General features: G+C 39.2%; 1 protein-coding gene across 3 annotated transcripts in view; it reads left to right on the top strand.

The window, feature by feature from the left end:
• Window positions 1-22,147, top strand: part of ELOVL5 (ELOVL fatty acid elongase 5) — a 68,438-nt gene that overhangs the window by 23,288 nt on the left and 23,003 nt on the right. For all 3 annotated transcript variants that reach the window (XM_039853125.1, XM_039853126.1, XM_039853124.1), the window contains one exon: window positions 19,593-19,658. In XM_039853125.1, coding sequence (XP_039709059.1) covers window positions 19,601-19,658 — 58 coding nt within the window. In that variant the 5' untranslated portion in view covers window positions 19,593-19,600. The remainder of the gene's footprint in view (window positions 1-19,592; window positions 19,659-22,147) is intronic.

The raw sequence follows: 22,147 nt of genomic DNA on the forward strand, positions 1-22,147 counted from the left end.
CCTTCAGATTTCTTTTGGTTAAAATGAGTACTAATGTAGGTCTTTCATAAAAGGGGCAAAACAACTCTTCAAAGCGGGGGACACCTGTACTAATAACCCAAGTGAAAGACTCTTAACATAAGTGACCAGTTAACAAATACCAGCTTATATTCACAGATAATACTTTAGAAAAGTAGAGGATACATTTGAATTTATTACTTATTTTTCTGTTACAAGCATTAACCAGAAATAGTTCTTCATATAAATTTTTATTGTTTATGTTCAGTGTTTGTTTTTTCAGACATTGGGATTTCTGTATGATTTATATTTTTAATATACACATAGAACATTTTATATTAGACTAAATTAGTGGAAAAAATTAATTTTTCTTCATTAATTGCCTGGTGTTGACCAGAGTGCAGTTATATAGACTGCTGATGTAGACCCTGCTGGTGAGAACGTTGATGGGTAAAAATTATTTAAAATGTATGTTTGTTTTGGAAAGAAATTTTGAAGTATAAAGACCTTTTGGCCTAATTGGCCAGTTTCTAGGACTTTCACTTAAGGAAATAATTTAATATATAGCTAAAGTTTTATGTGGAAAGCTGTTCATTGCAGTATTATTTAAGAATAGTAAAAACTTGGAAACATTAAATAACTAATAATGAGGGAATAATTAAAGCATTTATATAAGATATTGCTCCCAAGCTCAAATTAGGTTCATAAAGTGATTGTACAGTGTCGAAATGCTAGAGTACAAATATATGCTTTTTATGAAGCATAGAAAAAAGTAGAATAGAATTATATTCTACATATGTGTTTATTATATAATATTAGCATAGCTTCATGGCGAATCCTCTACATGAACCTTCTCATCAATTAGGTAAATATTCTTACTCTCATTTCAAGGGAATGTTCCAGGTGAAGAGGAGACTGAGGCATCCAATGCTTAACTTGTCCAAGGTCTCTGCTTATAAATAGTAGACGGGGAAACATGGATTCTGCCACACTCTTGGCTGCTTTTTGTTTTTACTTTAAAATGTAACCAAAAAAAAAAACCCCAAAAAAACAAAACAACAACCAAAAAAAACATTTTCTCTACATTCAAGATTTTCTGTAACAAACATCCATTTTAAATAATTTTTACAGTAGGCTTAGTGGATAAAAGAGCAGGCTTTGGAGTCACTCTGCCGGCCATTGGTGTAAACTTGGATAAATGACTTAATTGCTCCTTGCCTCAGTGTACTTATCTGTGAAAAGGAGATATGTGAAAGGGCTGCTATAAGGATTGAGATCGTCCTTGTAAATTTATAGCAAAAACCTACTGGCACATAGTAAGGACTGATTAGTTGCTATTGTTACAATCATTATGATAGTCAAAGAAAAGGACTTTGAAATGGTGAGCTGGGTTAGGTCATAAACGGTTATTGTATTCTCTTAGATATTAATGTGATAGGAGAATGACTTTGGAAAGCTTCCTTATAGCAGTCAGTCATTAGCAGACCATTTAGTGAAGGAAAATAGCAATTTGCTAAATAATTCAACCACTCAGTGTGTAATTCATGTTTGAGCATAGCTGGCTTAATGTTTTCTCAGGATGACAAGAGTATATAAATCCCTAAACAAATATGTGACTTAGGTCCTAGCTTAAGTTCAACTTCTTAACATTATGAACTCAATTCACAGTTCATCTTCCAAATTTTTTCCTATCAGAGAATATGTCAACACAGTGAATTTTCACTAATCCACAGTTTAATAATTCAAATATATGGCCTGCCTCCTAACTCAACAGGTATGTCTGAAACTGTACAATCAATCTATGATGATAATAAGATTGGTAGCAGAGAAGTACATTTCTAGGTGGTCAGAACTTTCCTTGTTCTCTTATTCCTACCTACCCTTTTGCCCTTGCGCTCCCTGACTCATCAAATAGCACCCCCATCCACTGCAGAATGAGAAGCCAGAGGCTTGGACTTCCTCCCCTCGCCCATTTTCTCTCCTGCCATGGCATTAGGATGTCCTCCATTCTTCATGTGGACTATTACAGTAGTCTTCTAACTCAGCGTTCCCCAGACTCTTTGGCACTAGGGACTGGTGCTCCTATGAGAATCTAATGCCTGATGATCTGAGGTGGAGCTGAGGCGGTGATGCTAGCGCTGGGAAGCGGCTGCGAATACAGATGAAGCTTCGTTCGTTCGACTGCCGCTCACCTTCTGCTGTGCAACCCAGTTCCTAACAGGCTACAAACAGGTACTGGTCCATGGCCGGGGTTTGGGGACCCCTGTTCTAACTGACTTGGCCTGGATCTCACCTTCTTTTCAGCCTTCTGTATATCCCCAGTCTCAACCCCACCCAGTTTAAACTCAAACCTAGAGCCCTTACCTGCTTTTACAATATCATTTTTCACTTTTCTCTCCCCTCCGTCCCATCCCCCACTGGCAAGCTTGAACTCAGACATTACTCTGTGAGGCCTCACCTGGCCCAGTTGTCCCTATGTTAAGTCAAGTATCCTTTTTTTTTTATTCCTCCATTTCTCCTGCACATACTTTATCAAGGCATCTTACTTTATTGTTATTTATCTCTTCTCTCTCCCTTGCTAGACTCTGACTTCTCTGTAGGCAGATTCGTCTTGTGGATTAAATGTATGTTTAATGGATATTTGCTGACGATAATTTAAAAAATAGCTGCCATGAATTGAGGTATTCATGTATTGAGCCAAGTGTTTCATAGAATCTCATTCTCTTCACAAAAACCCCATGAGGTGTAGGCATCATTATCTACATGTTTATAGCTCAGGAAACTGAGGTCTACACAGGTTTTAACAGCATACCAAAGATCATATTACTGTATTGTGTCAGAGCCCAGGGGCTATAATTCATATTACCCATACTATAGATTCTATTTTCTCATAAAAATAGTAAAAATCTATAGCCCTCTAGATACCTGTTCATTATGAGTTAAGTAGTTTAGGGCCCTTCTGGAGATCTATCAACCACATATAGCTAGGGTTCTTAATTTAAGAATTGGAGGTTCCTAGGATTTGGAGGATTCTAAATGTTGGTTCTATCCAAATTCTTTGTCATTTGGGGATAGAGAGGAGGTCTCCTTTAATCAAATTTTTACAATTGCTGTAGGATCTCCAGAAGGTTAAGAACTATATAATACAACAATTTCTATAGAATCAGAAAATAGAATTTTCCAAAATCCAGATGACTAGTTTATAAGTTCTCATCTGGAACACAACCTTTTTGTAAAGTAGAGATTATGTGTTTGATTGCTTGAATGAATGAATGAAAATAATTCACTTTAGAGACTAAGTTTTTAAAAAATAGCAATTTTCTCTAGATTCTATAAACAGCGATTCATTCCTTTTACCTCTTAAATGGAAAACTACCTCTCCGTTATGAACCAAATGTTTGTGTACCCCCGAAGTTCATACGTTGAAGCCCTAACCTACTAGTGTGGTGGTTTTCGGAGTTGAGGCCTTTAGGAGGTAATTATGTTTAGATGAGGTCATGAAAATGGGAATGGGGCCCCATGATGGAATTAGTGTCCTTAGAAGAAGAGAGAGACCAGAGCCCCTTCTCCCCATCTTGTGAGGCTGAGGATATGGCCAGAAGGTGACTGTCTGCAAGTCAGGGAGAGGGCTCTCACCAGGAACTGAATCTGCTGGCACCTTATCTTGGAGTTTCTCCACAACTACAAGAAATAAATTTCTATTGTTTAAGCCAGTCTGTGGTATTTTGTTATAGGCACCTAAGGTGACTAAGACACTATCCTCTCCCTTCTCCACCTTGGTGACATATATTAAATTGTTCATGTATATGAAAAAAAAAAAAATTGGAGAAAACCACAATACATTTTAAACATGCCACATTAATTTTCTTCAAGTAATTGTTTTCATTTGGTTCTGCATAAGAAAATGTATGATAGCTTTTCCAAATCAAAGAAGGTTAATATATGTCATTTTGTATCTATCTCCCTCTGCCTTTCAGAGAGGGCATGCATGTGTGCGTGTGTGTGTCTCTGTCTGTGTGTTGCTGTTGTTGATTTGTGTTTCGAAATGAGTTAAAAATATGGATTTCAACTAGGTGACAGATTTCTGAGCATAAGAGAAAGAACCACATTCTCTTATCTCTGACACCTACCATAAAGCCTTAAACACATTTGGTACTCAGTAAAGGCAAGTTGTGAAACAATAATACAATCTATAATTTTTTCCTAAATTTTCACCTGATTGACTTCTCCAGGAAAGAATTTTTACAAGTTCTATTCACAAATAGCTATTCTTTTTTTCCTTCTTATCTATGGCCTTCATTTTCATGTTGGGATCTGTTAGTGTCTCTCCCTTGGTGTTCCATAAGTAGGCACCGAATTGGATTCATGTTAATTTGATCACTGGCTTCCTTTCATTTCGTTACAGCAAAATGGCTTTTATGACAGCTTGGAGTTGAATATTGGTACTTGGGGAGAATTGAAATGAAGGGAAAATCTTGTTATTAGCCAGTCAGAATATTCAGTTACATTAATAGGACTTTCTAAAATACTTGCAGTTCCACTAAAATATAATCACCTTAGGGCCTAATTCTCGATATTTCACCTTTAATAGTTGTCAAGGGGGTTTTAAACACAGCGGCACATTTGTTGAAAGTAGCAGTTGGTGAAAAGAAAAGCATTGCTAGGAAGAGATCTAATCCTGCTGGAGAATTTCCAGAGAGGGTTTTGGAAGAAGTTATCTCAGCCTTTTCTGGAATGTGTCCACTGTCCCCTGGAAGCTGTGGGAGTTCAATGGCTCCTTCCTGTTGACAGGCAGCAAAAGGCCCACTGCAGAGCACAAGTGTGACTCCAAAACACTCCCTGCAGTAAACTGTAGAATTGCATAGTGATAAGACTCTTCCACATTGTAAAAGTGCTGCTTAACCACTGTGTTTTTCAGTGGATTTACAAGAAATGATCCAAAAGATGGAAGAATGCAGTTTTTATTTTTTTATACTGCAAAAAGCTTTTATTAATATTTTTATTATCAAAACATCTGGAATCTGACAACTCCATACTATTTGTCTAAAGATTCCAATATTCCATTTTTGAGAATGGAAAGTGGCAAGGAAGTAACCGATATCAGGAGCTTATGATTTAAACCATGGAGGTACAATAGATTTACAGATTTATCTCAATTATTTACGCCTGCTCATCACAATTCTGTAAACAGGATTTGGTGTTCATAATTCTGACTCTGAAACTTCAAGACTACGAAATGCCTCTGAATCATCAAAGATTAAGTTTTATTTAGGAAGATTTTATTTGATATATTTAATGGTTTTCTAATGCTATGAAGACTGACAGATGTGAGATGTATGATCCCTTGAAGTGAATCAGAACATTAGATGGATCGAAACAGTATTCCCCATTACCTGAGTAATCTGGATGAATGTTTACGGAGAAGTTAGTTAGACAGCTCTGGAAATTTAAAAAGTGAAAACACCAGCATTTAGGTGAAGGGTTAATGTTTTACAAAGGGAGTCATAGTTACGAGTGTTCCTTTCCAGCACCAATCTTCCTTTACAAGCATTTATAGATGCCAGAAAGTCACAACCATGTGTCATTGGATTGGGGGCAGGAGGAGGAAGATGGTAGATGAATTTTTTAAAAAAATCAATCACTTAGTCTTGTTCACTTTTGTAGACATTTTTAAATGTAACTTTTCATTTTGAAATAATTCTAGATTTATAAGCAGTTGTAAGAAATAATTCAGAGATACCAAGTACCCTTTACCCAGTTTCCCTAATAGTAACGTCTTGCAGAACTGTAGTTCAGTATCACAACCAGCGTACTGACATTGTTACAGTCAAGTTACAAGATACAGAATGGTCTTTCAGTACATGTTGCCCTTTTATAGTCACTTCTACTTTCTTCCTGCCTTCATACCACCTCTTATCCACTGGCAACCACTAATCTCTTCTCCATCTCTATAGTTTTATCTTTTCAAAAATATTATGTTATATAATAAGTGGATTGGCTTTTTTTCACTCAGCATAGTTCTCTGAAGATTTATTCAGGTTGTTAAGTCTATCATTCACCTGTTGATGAACACCTTGGTCGTTTCCAGTTTGAGGCTATTGCAAATAAAGCTGCTGTGAACATTCATGTACAGGGTTTTGGATGAATATAAGTCTTCATTTCTCTGTATTAAATGCCCAACAGCTTCAATCCAATGATGGCATAATATTTAATTCTGTGCCTATTACCGTAATTTATTTAGCAGATTACTTCTAGATGGATATTTAAAGGTGCCTTCCCCATTTACTGCTTTTATACCACTGATGACAATCTTATAGGTAAATCTTAAGTATCTTTCCATTTTTAAAGTTTATTTAAAATTTTTTAAAGTAGATCTAATTCCACAGCATTTTCATTATGTTAAATGTCAGCAGTTATTTTCCATCCCCCCTACATTCATCCCTGCAACCACTAATGTCCTTTCTGTCTGCATGGATTTGTCTATTATAGACATTTCATATAAATAGAATCATATAGTATGTGTTTTTTTTTTTAGCAGAGTTTTCAAGGATATAGTAGCATGTATTGGTACTTCAGATATTTTTTATGACTGAATAACATTCCATTATATGGTACATGCTACATTTTGTTTATTCATTCATCAGTTGGTAGGCATTTGGGTTGCTTCCCTTTCTTGGCTATTCTAAATAACGCCACTGTGAATATTTGTGGCAGGTTTTTACATGGACATATGTTTTCATTTCTCTCGAATATATACCTAGGAATAGAATTTCTGGGTCATATGGTAGCTCTGTGTTCCGCTCTTTGAGAACCCACCAAACTATTTCCATAGCACGTGTACCATTTGACAGTCCCACTAGCAATGTATGACTGTTCCAATTTCTCTACATCCTTGCCAACATTTGTAATTGCCTGTCATTATGATTATAGCCATTCTGGTGGGTGTTATGTGGATCTTCTTAAAAGAGAAAGGGCCAGAGCTGTTTGGGCTACGCTAACTTGCTGGTGGTTGACCCTTCTGACCTACCAGGTATGAAAACCACTCTTGCACTGCTAATGTCGAAGTTCTCAGTCCTGTGAGCCAGCTGTCTCTGTACTTCTGTGGAAGAGGAAGTTGTGAACCTGCCTGCCCCTTCTGCCAGAGCACCTGCTTGGCTGTGCAGTTTTGTGAGGAGTCCACTCAGTCATGCCCACCATCCTTTGAGCCGTGATGGAAGGGCCTTCAGCAGAGGCCCAGAGAGAGTACCTGTCAGTGGTTTGTGGACTCGATAGCTGTTTTGAAACAAATTTGTAGAAACTCTTACACTGAAAAATTTCCTTGCTAGTTTGTATCATGAGAACAATTGTTTTACTTTTTTCACAGAAAAAAAAAAAAGTTTTTCTTGGATACTGTGAGATAAAGACTAAAAAGGCTTGTGCTTTTCATTTTCATAGGGAACATTTCAAAATTCATTGCAGATTATAAGCTGCCAAAACGATAGCTTGAAAATGCACAATATTTGGATGTAGTAGGGTAGTGTCCCTAGGACTTTTTTCTTTATTGTTGCATCCCAGGAAATCCCCAAGTTCCAATAAACCACCCTAAGTCACATAATCCTGCAATTAACTAAATAGCTCTGTTTGTTGCTTGACCACGTTACTTAAAATCTCTGAATTTTAGTTTCCTCATCTATAAAATGAGGATAATTCCTTATTGGGTTTTTGAAAAGCTAAATGTATACAATCGATAATAAGTGTTACCACTCTTATCTTTAGGTGTTAGGCTAGTAATAAAAGTGTTGTATTGTTTTCATAACAAATTTTATACTTTAGATAACAAGCCTTTTCATTTCCTTCCCAGTTCCAATTAAATCAAGGGGGAAGCATTTATTTTTTTAGGGCCATGCTTCTAATTGGTGCTTTGATTGTGTGTAGTAACCAAACGGAAAGCTAGCGAAGGGGGAGTTGACTTTTAGGAACCTCTTTCCCCAACCCCACTGACCTCATTAGTTTCTAAGCATATTGTCTTTTGCTGAGTAACAAACTACTGCACAATTTAGCAGCTTAAAACAGCAACCATTATCTCTCACAGTGTGAGGATCAGGAACTCCAGAGACGCTTAGCCAGATGGTTCTTTCTGGCCCAGGGTCTTTCATGAGATTGCATTCATGGCTGCAGTCATCTGAAGCTGACTGGGGCCAAAGGACCTGCTTCCAAGCTCACTCGGGTAGTTATTGGCAGAGGGCCTCAGTTTCTTTCCACATTGGCCTCCCCATAGGATTACTCCTAAGCATGGCAGCTGGCTTCCCGCAGGGCTAGTAATCTGAGAAACAGAGACAGACACACTGCCTGATCAAGATGAAAGTCACAATGTCTTTTATAACCTAAATGTAGAAGGGACATACCATCCTTTTTGCTGTATTCTGTTGGTTGCACATGCAGCCCCAGTTCACTGTAGGAGAGGCTCCATCTTAGAGGATACCAAATTCACTTGAAATCGTAATCCTCTAATCCAGGTAGTGAATGGGGCCTGCGCCAGAGCCCACATTTCAGCCAGTGTCCAGATTCTTCCCATTGCTTTCACCTTGTCTCCTTCCAAGGAGTATTCAGGTCACTCTGACCAAGTGTGTGTCATGATTTCTGGCAATAGCAGCCACTCGATGGCACCCCACACTACTCCAGTTAAATATGATTAAATAGTAGTTGCTAAATTCCTTCTCTGTGCTACAAACAGCTGCTGAGGATTATAGGAAGCAAGAGAGATATGTTCCCTCTCTGAGCTTTACGAATTTGGCCACCACGGACACCTGGTTCAGGAAGTGACAGAGGATAAAGAGTCTCTCCTGTTGACAATGGTATTCTTTATAACAACATTCCAGAATGGAGAAAGAGCTTACACTACTTATTGCATGCTGATTGTTTTAAAAAGACACATTTCTCAGGCTCTAGACTGTTGAATCAGAATTTCTAGGAGTGAGTCCCAGAATCCTGTTTTTGTTGTTGTTGTTGTTGTTTTAAGCTCCTAGATGATTTTGAGATGCAGACAGATTTGACAACCTATTGATATGAAACTCTAAACGGCATGAAGGCATTCATTCAGTCAGTCATAGTTTCAGCCAGTAATCAGCAGTCTGCCAGGCATGGCAGGTTCCAGGTTCTCTGGAGATACAAATGGGAACATCAGAGGTTTTTACTATAGAAGAGCTTAGCACTTAATGGGATTATGAACAGATAAACAGATAATTACAGTATAACCAATAATTATAACACTTAAAATGTGTGTGTGTGTGCGTGTGCGTGTGCGTGTGCGTGTGCATGTGTGTGCATGCCTATAATTTAATCACTGATTGAGATATAGTGGAAGTGATGATGGGTATATGAAAATGAGGCCGAGAAGGATTGCCACCCCTTTTTCCACTGTCTTCCCCTCTAGGTCTTTCGTTCTTGTTTACTTTGATAGTGTTATTTATTCTGTATCTTATTCTCATGGTTAAAGCTATACGAACTCAAACGCTACTAATACATATTGTCACCATCCTCTTGACAATAACATGTGAGGATGCTCCCTTGAAAGGTTATATGGAGTATTTTAAGAGTAGTAGGTTATAAGATAAAAGACCTCAGTTCAAACTTTAGCTCCAACCAAGCTCTGTGACTGACAACTCCACCACCTCTCCAGTGGTAGTATATGAATAAATTCATTGGGCATCTACTATATGCTAGTTGCTGGGAATACAAAAAAAATGCATACAAGATACGGACTGACTTCTGCTCTGTCCTAAGGATGGTATGAACACTGATCTTCTATTCACAAAGAAGTCAATGACCAGCACCCCCTTAACATTCTAGAGGAATTTGTCTAGAGACTCTTATCATTGATGTGATTCCATCCAAAGTAGAGAATAACAGCTATGAGGTATAGATATGGGCAAGTTTCATGGCCCATAGATTTTCCAGTGAACTCTGGTTTAGCAAAACTCTCATAAACATTGAATGTGAAGTTGGTCAATGCCAAAGGTCTTTATAATGACGATAGTAATACAAATATTTTTGCAGCATTTATTGTGTGCCATGCACTAGTTTAAGCATTTTATATAAACTCATTTAATCACATGAGGAAGGTACTAACTATAATTACCTATTTTACAAATGAGGAAGCTAATGCCTGTTAAGGTTAAGTAACTTGCCTGAAGCTATAGGGATAGTAAGTTATGGAGCAGGAATGTGAACCCAGGCTGTCTGGCCCCAGGGTGTGTTTTCCTAACCACTGCTACCCAAAAGGGATTGACCCACAGGTATCTGCATACTGCTTGCTCTTTTAAGTTTCAAGAGGGCAGAGGTCATGTGTAATCCCTGTCATTTTCATTTTCCTTGATGAGCAATACTTGGCACATAATGGGCACTCATTAAGTATTTGTTAATTTAGTGAGTCAGCTGCCTTTCAAATGACTGCTAGAGTGAAGGGCAGTCATATTGTGAAAGATTGGGGAGATGGATAAAAATAAAGCTGATCCTGGCACTTGATGGATCTTTTTACCTTATCTCACTATCTAGCCTTGTGGGGATTAATTAGTTACTGTCAGCAAGCAGTTTGAGAGCAGAATTCTAAGTCCATCTGCAGCCATCTGGCCTTGATCCACCAGCACGGAGCATTCGGTGTGTGGATCAGCATTGTCTTTTTCCCAGTGGCAGGGCGTGCTTCAACCCAAGCAATATCATCACTGCTTCTTGTTCTCGTTTCAAATGAAAACTGTCGTTATCTTTGTAATAAAACTCTACAAGAGTCATTTTCTCCAGTGAATTCCTCTCCAAATGCTTTTTTGGTTAAGGGAATGGATATGTGGGTTCCTTATCTCTGCCCCCCCACCCCACCCCGCCCTCCCCACTGAGAACAGGAGAGAATTCGATGATACAGTCTGTTCTTTCTCTCTGAATAAGAATTTCCCTAGAATATAGTTCTGAGTTCATGTTACACTCCTTCCTGCTGCTGAAAAAAGTTATCTACATCTGAGTTTCTTAGATCACGTATATTTATGTATTGCCTTCCAAAACTAGAAAAGTATACCTCTTTCCCTAAGTGGAGAAGAAATTTTTTTGAATGTTTAAGAAAGATATATGTTGTGGGTGTGTAGTATTGCTTTGGTATTTGTTTCTTTCACACCTTGTAAAATGCCTTCTCTAAACAGGAGTAGAATATCTTTGTTAGCATTCCAGATCACTAGTGTGGAAGAGGACCTTTTCTCTGAGGAAATACCTTCTGTAACTGGAATTTAGTCTATGTTGTAGTCCATGTTTTAAGAAGCTGCCATTGTGGGTTTATGGGTGTCAATGCTTGACATTGTTGTCCCTCTTTTTTATTTTATAATAGCAGGTATGTTGGCTCATAGTATCACCAACAGATAATTATTGTACACATAGAACAAATTGGAGTACTTGCTCTTGAAGGATTTGGGCTTTATCTGAGGAGGTACCGAGTGCATTCTCGTAATACCTTGAAAACATAATCCAGGTTTTCTAAAAATTGAAGTTGCTGTATGCTAACTGAGTTGTCCAGACAGTGAAGCTACAAGAGGAGGCCAAGGGGGAAAGCCGTTGTAACATCTCATCTGGGCCTGGGACAAGGGGAGGAATGACCACAGATGATTCATTTAAGATCAAAGACACTGGGGTGATTCTTCACTGCTTTAGAAGAATGTCCTTCTCCAGGAATGGTTAAAGTAGTACTTTTTAATTAACTAGTGGCAACCAAGGAGTGGGAGGTAGGGGCTTCTTTTTTAACCTGCCTAATCTTATTTTTGTATATGGTAACACTAAGTTTTGCAACATTTAAAATTCTCCTCCCTCCGCTGCAAGATGTCCATGATACCAGAATGAGGTTGTTCAGCCTTCTTTAACTACAGAGCTAACCTGTAGCAGTACTTTATAGTGCATATCAATGCCCTAATTTTGTATTTACTTACCTGAGACCCCCAATAGGGCTATGTCTTTTTCTACATATACAATGTATGATAAAATGACTCATCAGAATATTAACAAGAGTTATGCCCTTAGAATGGAGGTTAGCAAGTATGGGAATCCTGTTGGTGGGGGCGCGGACAGAAGAATAAGCATAGATTCCTGGATTGTCAGAATGACAGTTCCACTGTTGATGTGGCAGATACTTCTCTCCAGCCAGGATTTTATGTGGAGTCATTTATTTAAATGCTGGCATTCTAAAGGAATTCTGTTGTCAATTTACTTTCTTATCTGAGAGCATGTTAGTACTTAGATATTCTTTCTCTTATGGCAGGGGTCCCTAACCAACCCCACCCCACCCCCGCCCCGGCCCCCACTGTAGCCCTGGAATGGTACTTGTCTGTAGCCAGTGAGGAAGGGGCCACACAGCAAGAGGTGAGTGGCAGGCAAGGATGTGAAGCTTCATCTGTATTTGCAGCTGTTCCCCAGCGTTAGCATCACCACCTCAGCTCCTCCACCTCAGATCATCAGGCATTAGATTCTCATAGGAGCACCGGTCCCTGGTGCCAGAAAGGTTGGAGACTGTTGCCCTATGGTCTTTATGACAGTGTTTTATATTTTAACATTTCTGAGCAAGGTGTGGTTGGTTATTTTCCTCCTCATTCCTGAGCTGATTTTCTCCAACCTGGAGAAACCTTTTTAAATTTGAGAAGCAGTATCGTGACTGCCAAGTTAAAGTGCCATTTAATTTTTTTGTGTTATTGGCAGCCAATCTGAAGAATGTTCCCATGCCTCTTAACAAAAGTTGAATGTTAAAAGGGATGAATGTGTAGGAGAGCAAAGAAAATGGAAGGAAATTTCATCATGACCCCTTGTCTCTTATAGGGCTAGCTCAATTGACTTATTTTTAGATGAACTGTGACAATTCAAAAAATAAATAAAACAGGATGTGATGAGGAAGTCATGCTGAACAGTAGGTAAACGTCTGTAATAAACATGTTTTTAAACCAGAAGCAACACGACTTGACTGATTTCACAGGAAAGGGGGCCTTCAAAGCAAGCTGACTACTTCCTGCTGCCATTGCCTTAGCAGCAAAAAAAAACAAGGCTTGACCCTAAATATCTTTACTGCTAAGGATCTTTAAAGTCAGCAAAAAGCCTAGTTGTGGGTTTAAGAAATTAACTTTCTGTACTCTAATAATTTTTTTTTTTAAATCTTGGTATCTTTTAAAACAGATTTGCTTTAAGATCCCAGTAGTTTTCATTTGCAGAGTAGCTTTTTTTCTCCTGCTCCAGATGTAAATGGCCCAAGTGATTATTAGCATTTGCATTTTTACTGAGGCAGGTAGGTTCATCTTGAGAACTATAATGGAAGCAACTTTCTGTGCCACCTCTCATTAACCCCAGCAGCCTTCTTGCATTGATACCCCACCCCCATACTCTCACATTTTGTTGTCCCTCTTGGGAGCCAAATGGAAAAGGATGGGGGGGGCGGGGGACTAGTTTTCTGGAAAGCTTATTGTAGTATCTTTTTTCAGACAGGCCTCTAGCAAACTCTGTTTGATATTAGATCAAAGTGAACACTGATGCTTATTTAACCTCACACAGATGATTCACCTGGGCATACTGCTCCTGCAGAGAGCTAACAGATGGATTTTCTTCATGAGCACTGCTCTCTTTAGGGGATTTGGTTTTTGCCCTTTGTGTTTTGCTTGCGTCAGTATTTCCAGGTTTCTGTATCTTGTGCTATGGTAGTTTCAGTGTTTCTCTAGAATTCAGGCCCCAGGCTCACCTAAATCCTAAAACTCAGTCCTTGTCGCAGGGCATATTCTTGGCACATGTACAGTACTTACTCTAAGTGATGGTGTGCTGAACTCTGCCACATCCACTTTTAATATAGGGTAATTAATTTATAGAGAATGACCAGCCCCAATTAATTTTTTTCTTTAGATACGGTGACGCACAATTATAATACAGTTGCGTGGTTACCGAAGACACTCTTGAATTTGATAGTGGGAAGTGGCTTTCAACTATGAGTGTCTTTTGGAAAATATGCATAAAAGAGGAATTCTTTAAAATCTGTTCTAATTTATATACCTGTCTCTGTTTCCTACCCTTATCCTGTTTTCACAGTTATCATTTTCTGTATATGGCCCTTGAATTAGTGAGTGAATAGCTTTTGGATACTCTCATGGTTGGAAATTTTTTTTAATGGATCCTGTTATTCTCTGTCATGACATGTAATGCTGGGAAGCCCCATAGGTTGAGTGAGTGTCACAGACTTCTGGTTAAATTAAAGAAGGGGAAGCCATGCTTGGCTTATCGTCAATGTGGTCTGGTTCCTGGAAGGTGCTGAACAACCCCTGTTCCTATGGGGAACCAGCCAGACCAAAGAATGACTTATTCTTTTGTTGCGTTTAGGACCAAATCTCTTCCACGGGCCCAGTGCCTGGGCTTGGTCCCTGCTAGTACAATTGTACAGAGCAGCTGTGATCCCACATGGCCCAGCTTGCCCAAGCTGCATGTAGAATGACTCAGATTATAGAGAAGTGATGTCACTGGTCCACATGCAGCTTGGAAGATGAGGAACTGTAGCAGTCAGGCAGGCTCTGCAGCCCTGGCATAGTGGTTGGACATCTTGTACAAAGTGGGTCATGCTGTTCCCATGATTCCAGATCAATAGGCAAAAGGTTTTGCAGGGCCCCATGCCTCCCCTTCCTTCAGAGAAGTACAAAAGATTATGGCTCAGCGCACAGGCCACTCAGCAAATACCTAACTCATTCAGTGGGGCAGGCCGGCCTAGCAGTGAAGAATTCATTTGCTGAGACCTTTTGTACTGTTCCTGTGGCACAAGTAGATAGGCTCAGCAAGAGAGATGAGAAGGAAAAGGGCATGGTGCTGGCAGGTGAGCTCTAGCCTGGAGGCTGAGGGCATGGTGACAGTGAGAGCATTTAAAGATTGGCACCTTCTTCTTTTTTCCCAGCCTGTTGGCCACATTGCTCTCTGCATGTTGTGCCATGTGATTGATGTCTGTGAACTACTGCTGAGTGAGGTCTGGGCGCCAGGCAGGGAGTGGAGCATGAGCCTCCGGAGTGACTGCCTGCCCTTTACCCCTGGCCTGGCCTGTGATCCTTGAACATGCCACACAACCCTCACCATAAGGCTACTGCACTCACCTGGGTCTCTAACTGAGATGCCCTTTCTCTTGATAGACAGGTGGCTTGCTCTCTCAACCTGCTCTGCTCCGTTGTCATCTTCTCAGGGCAACATTCTCTAACTACATTTTCCAAAGTAAATTCCCACTCTGTGATTCCACCCTCTTTACCCCACTTTATTTATTTATTTATTTATTTATTTACTTACTTACTTACTTACTTAATTTTGCCAACGGTACTGTATATAACTTATTTTATATGTGTGTGTTTCTACCCAAGCCTAGAACTTGTTCCCTCAGGGCCTTAGTGCCTGGCACCCAGTGTGTGGTATGAATGAAAAAATGAATGCATGGTAGCGGTAGCAAGGGATGCTAAACTTGTGCCTGGCTAGACAGAAACATGACGTTGTACAGAGTAAATGATGAAAATAAACCTTTGGTAAAGATGTTTCTTGGTAACCTGTGTAAAAACAAACAACCCTGTCTAAGAAGGTTGTAGTACATGTCTAGTCGTGGGCATAGTATGAGGAGTTTGGGGAAAACCTTTAACATGGCAGAGTCCAGCACAGAACCAGGCCCGTGATTAACAGATCAGGACTCTGCTGATAAGGAGCCTGTGTTCTAGGGGCCATCTCTGCCCATCTTTCCTCCCTTTTCAACATAGACATTTAAAGCATAACAAACAACTCTGAAAATTATGGTGGTTATTTTCCTCATATGTCTTTAGAGAATATTTTGCTAGTTGTTTTATATATTCCTGAGTTTGATTGTGAAAGGTTCTGCAAACCTAAGAGAAGAATTCTCAAGCTGAGAAGAAATGCAATCTAAGAACAGATATGCCGTTACTGACAAAATCACCGTGTGCTTTTGTAGAGAAGATGGCCCATGTTAGAAAGACGAAGCAGGGCTCCTGTGCCTGCCAGCTTCTGCGGAGCCTCTGTTCAAGCTGGGTTTAGACTTGGATTATTCAGGACAGATGGCTTGTAATAGAATTTTTTTGGTATCTCCAAATACTAAATTCTGCACTCTTTGGTAGCCTGCTGCTGAGTTCAGTTCACTTGGACTGAAATTTTACCGTATGTTTAATCAAGCTGCTTTTCTGTTGCCATGATGTTAGCCTAGATTCTCAAGTTCAACTTTGTCCTAGGCGTTGTCCTCATAATAATAGGTCATTTATACCAATTCCTAAGCCTCCTTTTTTTCTAAGTCCACTAATGTTCTCCCACCTCCCCCGTGCCTCAACTCCATCCCACAGGTCTGTTTCCTATCATTTTTAAACATTTCTTTACTCTTGTTTCCAGATTTTCCACATCCTCTTTACATGAAAACCAAAACTGGTTACAGCTCTCTGAACGGCCTCTTAGTTAAAAATTATGATTCTCTTACTGCTTTTGTCAGGGATATTCCTGATGTTAGATACCAGAATACTGTTATTTGAATATTATTTTTATAACTTGGTATGAAGCATGTATATACAGCTTGTTTTTTAACATGCATCATTCTAACATCTACTCGTTTGCAAACAATTTTGTATTTCTTTTACGCATCTGGCTGCTTTCCCTGTCGTGAAAGTCTAGTTTGTTCCGGGTCTCCGGGTATGCTCCTTTGTGTTTATTCCAGTTCAGCAATTTTTTGTACACAATAGGTGTTTGATATTTGTGTCTTCGATGAGATGTTCATTTTAGCCTTGTCTTTCATGTTTATACTGACAGGTTCCTCTCTCCTGGCAAGTTAACTCCCTCAGCTTTGTTGCTGTCCCCCTGGGCTATGTTGTAGGTTGTCACTACGAACGTGGGCTCACCGATGGCGTTTAGTAGTTGGAGCCAGGGACAGAATGTCAGCAGTAGCCCTGTTGAAAAGCCCTGGCAGCCACACATGGTAGTATTCATTATGGGGTTGAACCTGTGGCAGACACATGGTGGGAAACATTTGTTGCGAGCTTACTGCATGCCAGGCACTGTCCTGAGGATCTATGTGTATTAAATCATTTGACCTTCTTAACAACCTTTGAGGCAATTACTTTACTCTTTCTCCCATTTTACAGATAGGAGGTTAAATAACTTGTCCAAAGTCACATTACTAGTAAGTAGAAAAAATAGGTTTCAAACCCAAATTGTCTGATGAAGAGCCCAGCATTGAGCTACTTTATCGCCTGCTAGCCTGTTATGCCTCTATACCTGCTTTCAGCTCTTTTGTCCTTATTAGCTGGTTGTTAAACCGATTAATACTCTGTATACTCATCCAGTAAGAGCAGGGTCTAAATTAAAATGTCTTGGAAGAAGGTAAATCTATCCTTAGTGGACACCTTGGACAGCTGTCCATCAGTAATTCTTTCAGTAGTCATGGTGTTTACAACCTTGTTCCTCCTTGAGCCAAGTCTTTTTATTTTCTTTTGATTCGAGTGCAAGCGTCCTCCATTTTCATGCCCTACTATCCATCACAGATGAATTTAAATTGTGTTAGAGTGATTTAGATTTCACAAAAACATAAAGGTTGTATTCCAAAACTTGTATTTTTCTGGATGATTTTCAATTGATGATGAAAAAATAGTTAAGGTTAAATTATTTTTTAACTGCAGGACGACTTCTAATAGCCTTTAATAAATACAACAATTCTTATTTAAGGATAGAATCCTTTTTAAGAGGAGTTCTGTTGAGGAATGTAAAGTTCAACCGACTCTCTGCAAGATTTTGTAGAATTTCTGTCCCCTGAAAAAGTTCAACCTGGAGGAAGATAATGGCTCAGGACAAGAATGGTCTTAGGGATGTTGTATGTTAAAAATCCATTTACTTTTTGAATTTCAGAAGTGACCTAACAGTGTGGTTGTATAACTATTGAGGGACAAAGTGACATATCTAATTGTTGGCAATTGGACATGTAGGAGCTGGTACCTTCTTGGTTTCCAGTCACAGACTGAGGGAATCATATCCTCCCCCAGGGCGAGACATAGATATCAGGATAGAACACTGGCGGCTACTGCTTTCAGTGTCATTGATGGCTCTACCTTTCTCTGTCTCACAATTGGGCTGGGCTGGATTGACTCATTTCTAACTACCAGAGCCCACTGGGTAATTTCATGGATAAACTATAAAGTAGAAGTTTATCCATGCATTAGGCAAAGAATACATATGCTTCAGTGTGGCGAGCCAAGGAAGAGAAGTAGCATTAAATGATTAATAGCTTAGTTAATAAAACTAATTTTTGCCTTTGCTCTTGGAGGGTAAAATATTTATGATTATTTCTGTAAGAGTAAAGTTGAAAATGTATGCCTCCTAACGTTAATATAGAAAATCTAGTCAGTACACATATGAAAAAAATGCCTAGGTATCCTATAAATGTATATCTTAAATAGGAGGGAAATGTTGGGGTTTATAAAATCTTAGAAGATAGAAATAGATGGATAACTATTGATATGATACTATCCTCAAGATATTTTATTAAGTGAAAACAACCAAGTAATATATGGCAGGTCCTCCAGTAACATCATTTCATTATAATGTTGATGAGATGCTGAACTTAACTCTTGTTTATGTCAGTTTAGCCTCTGGTAAAAACAGTTTCATTTATATGTTGTTCTGCCACAATTCCAAGAACCTATTGACAACGGTAAGTAAGAACTTACTATATATACACTTTTCAGTATAACAGTGTTTTTTTAAGGTTTTTTTTTTTTTTTACTATGAGCCTCACACAATAGGAATATATTTTACATTATAGCTGAGTACATCATACTTATAAATATGATACAGTAACAGTGAAAGTTTATGAGACAATATTCATTCTCACTCTGATTATTATGATCAGTTTATTATTTTTATTGCCAAGTTGACTTGATCATCTAATGGGTGATCTACATCTACAGTTCACAACTGTAAAAACACCCATTTGGCATGACCTTTAGTGCTCAAAAAAAAAAATCTTTGGAAGTATACCCAGCAAATATTGTCATTAGGTTCTTTCTGACGGTGAGGCTTTAGGGATTGTGTTTGGAGGGAAGTGATGAAATTTTTTTTTAACCGTGTCATTTCATTTTTAATATGAGTTTTTCACTATGGGTATGAAATATAATGAACAAAAGTAACAAGCGGAGGAAACCGTCTTTTCACTGAGGCATTCCTTCCTGTGATACAGCTTTTCCTGTCTGTGTCTTAGCTCAGGCTTTGGTTCTTGCCCAGGTGGAATCGGCTCCTGTCTGCCACCTTTCAGTCCAGTTCCACTCTTCTCCTCACTGAGATTTCAGCTTCACAGAAAGAGTTTTTATGGAACTGAGAAAAGAAGTTCAGACTGGCACTTTGTTTATAAAGCGAATTCACAGGATTGTGTGTTTCCTTTTATTTTCATATTAGAACTAGCACGTGTTACTTTTGTGAGTTTAAAAAAAAATTTTTGTTCTAACATGAGTAATTTAACCTTTGAAAAGAATTTGTTCTTGTTCTTTTATGAAAAAAAAATACTGTGTAAGAAGCATTTTGAGTGGCGATTAATCACTGTCTTTTTTTCTCAACAGGTTTTAAAATGGAAAATTTTGATGCATCACTTAGTACCTATTTCAAGGCACTGCTAGGCCCCCGAGGTAAGGTGATTTTTGGTTTTGCTCACTTTTTCCCTACCCTCACCATAACCACTTGTAAATATTGCATGATGAGATTCTAGAAAACATTAGCATTTTCTGTGATGACTCATGCTTTGTCCTGGATAACAAGGGGCTTGGAGAAGTCCTCAGACTGTTATTGAACTGGTGCAGTGTCCCCTGGCTGTTGCAACTGAGACACAGCTCGCTTAGGCTGGAGATAAAGCTTGTAGCCTGAGTATGCCACAGATCTCTCCACTATCACCAGTATGTTTTCCTCAATTCTTGTCAGTCTCCAGCTGAAACTGGCTTCCAAAATGCCCTGCTGAAATGAGTTTGAAACACTCCCTTTTTTATCATTTTAGGGCTTTTTAATGTTCTTTCATGTTCTAGCATGTCAACAAGTAAATATATATACCTGAATTCACTTATACTCCTCTTAGTCGTTTATTATCTCGTAGGAAGTAAATCAGCTGTGTATTACCTTCCTTTAATGTCATCTATAATGTCTCTTAATGTCTTATCTATAAAGAAGAAACTTTTCAGGTTCACAGAAAGATTCACAGAAAAACTCTAAGAGGCTTTTAAACAGATCTTTTAAAAGATTTTCAGTCTCATGATTTTTAAAATACAAAAGAAAGCAACAAAAGGCTCTTTATTTGTATGGCAAAGATGAAATATGTGTGATGCCATCTGTGGTAATAGTGAGGATGTGGGTGTGGAGAGTCTAAATTGGTATAACCTCTCTGGCAGGTAATTGCGTCCTTTGTTGAAATTAAAATGCACGTGCCCTTTGACTTAGCTATTTGACTCTTAAGAATTTATCCTAGAACTGACCTTGGTCAGTGATGCTACTTACAGCATTGCTTTCAAAACTGGTAGTAATCTAGATGCCTGTCAATAGGGGACAGGTTAAATAAATTTATGTATAGCTAGTGGAAAAGAATAATATAGATCCATCTGTATGTGCTTGTGTTGGGATGATGCCCCCCAAATTCAATTTTAAACAGCTGAAACAATAATAAAAACTACTAGCCTGTATTGTAAGATTAAGCAACTCCTGAATTATTAAGGGGCTCAATGTTGTTAACCAAGGACTCTTGTCATTTTCTCCTTTGCATCCTTAGTATATCAGTAGCTCTGAATAGGTCCCTTCCCCCACACAACTTTTCATGGTTGCAGGTTGGCTACAGCAGCCCCAGGCAGCACCCTCAGAGGAAGAGGAAGAAATCAGCTCATTTGCGTGGGTTTAAGAACAAGGAAATTCTTGCCCAGAGACCTTGACTAGCTGTCATCTCCTCAAAGCTCAGTGGTCATACTTGCTTCACATATCTGAACCAGTCACCAGAGAGTGGGTTAGGATAACCATGATTTGGCTAGATTCCTGAGGATTTCTTGCCTGGGGCTGGAGATGGGGCCAGTTCCCAGGAAATGCTAGGCATTGTGGAAGGAAGTTGGATACTTGCTGATAATGAAAGATAAAGATCTGTTATAAAATTTTAAAAGCAAGGTACAAACAGAGCTCTACATAAAAGGAAATGGGAGGTTTTCGTGTGTATATATATTGTGTTTGTGATATATAACGTACACATAAACATCTGATGTTAGTTGTTAAGTGGGAACTTGTTCTCTCAGAATTGACAGCTAAGGCCCAGAGCTGAGTACAAAAGGTGTTAAGAGTCCCCTGGTTAAGTTCACTGGGACCAGCCACTTCCCTGAAAGACTTCTGAGAACCCGCAGTTGAGCAGAACCGGCAGTAACCCTCTACCAGCCTAGCACAACTAGTGGGAGAGGGTGGAGGTCATCTCCCTCTAGAGCCAAGGGAAGAAAGCCATGAGAAAAACATGGAGAGGATTTAGGGTGTCTGCAAGAAAGGAGACTGACAGTAGGTTCTCCAAGTAACATATGCTTTACTTAACCTATGCTTGTCCTACAAAGTCAAGGGGAAAAGCATCAGAGAGAGTAGCGAGATGGTTCAGCTAGGAGGTCAAAGAAGGGGCAAAGGCTGTCCCCCACTAGCTGCTACTTCTCAGAAGATAAAGGAAGTGAAACCTGCATGTGCCCCTGAGCTCCAGAGTAGGAGGCCTTGGAGGGTAGATAAGATTGAGGAGCTACAGGTTTGAGGAGTTCACATAACAGAATGCAGAGGGGAACATGCTTCAGAGGTGGCTTCTTAGGAGTCAGCCAGAGGAGGAAGTTGAATCTTGCAGAGGGCAGGTAACACCTAGGGGATCTGGCTGCCAGAAAGTTTACCCCTATCTAAGGGGAAGGCTGTCAGATTGATGCTAGCAGCTACTTGGAACTAATTTTCCTTTTCCTCATTATTCCTACTTTGGAAAGGGATGAGAGCAGGCGATGTCTCCTACACCAGTAGGTCCCTTGAGTTAGTGTAGCTTCTCCCTCAAGCTTCAACTCCTTACCTGGTTCCTTAATACCTTACATAGTCATTTATCTAATCGTCACTGCTTCACCCTCACAAAAAAAAATTGTCC

Source organism: Pteropus medius, unplaced genomic scaffold, assembly GCF_902729225.1.
Source record: "Pteropus medius unplaced genomic scaffold, Ma_sr-lr_union100, whole genome shotgun sequence".
In the NCBI taxonomy this organism is placed as follows: Eukaryota; Metazoa; Chordata; class Mammalia; order Chiroptera; family Pteropodidae; genus Pteropus; species Pteropus medius.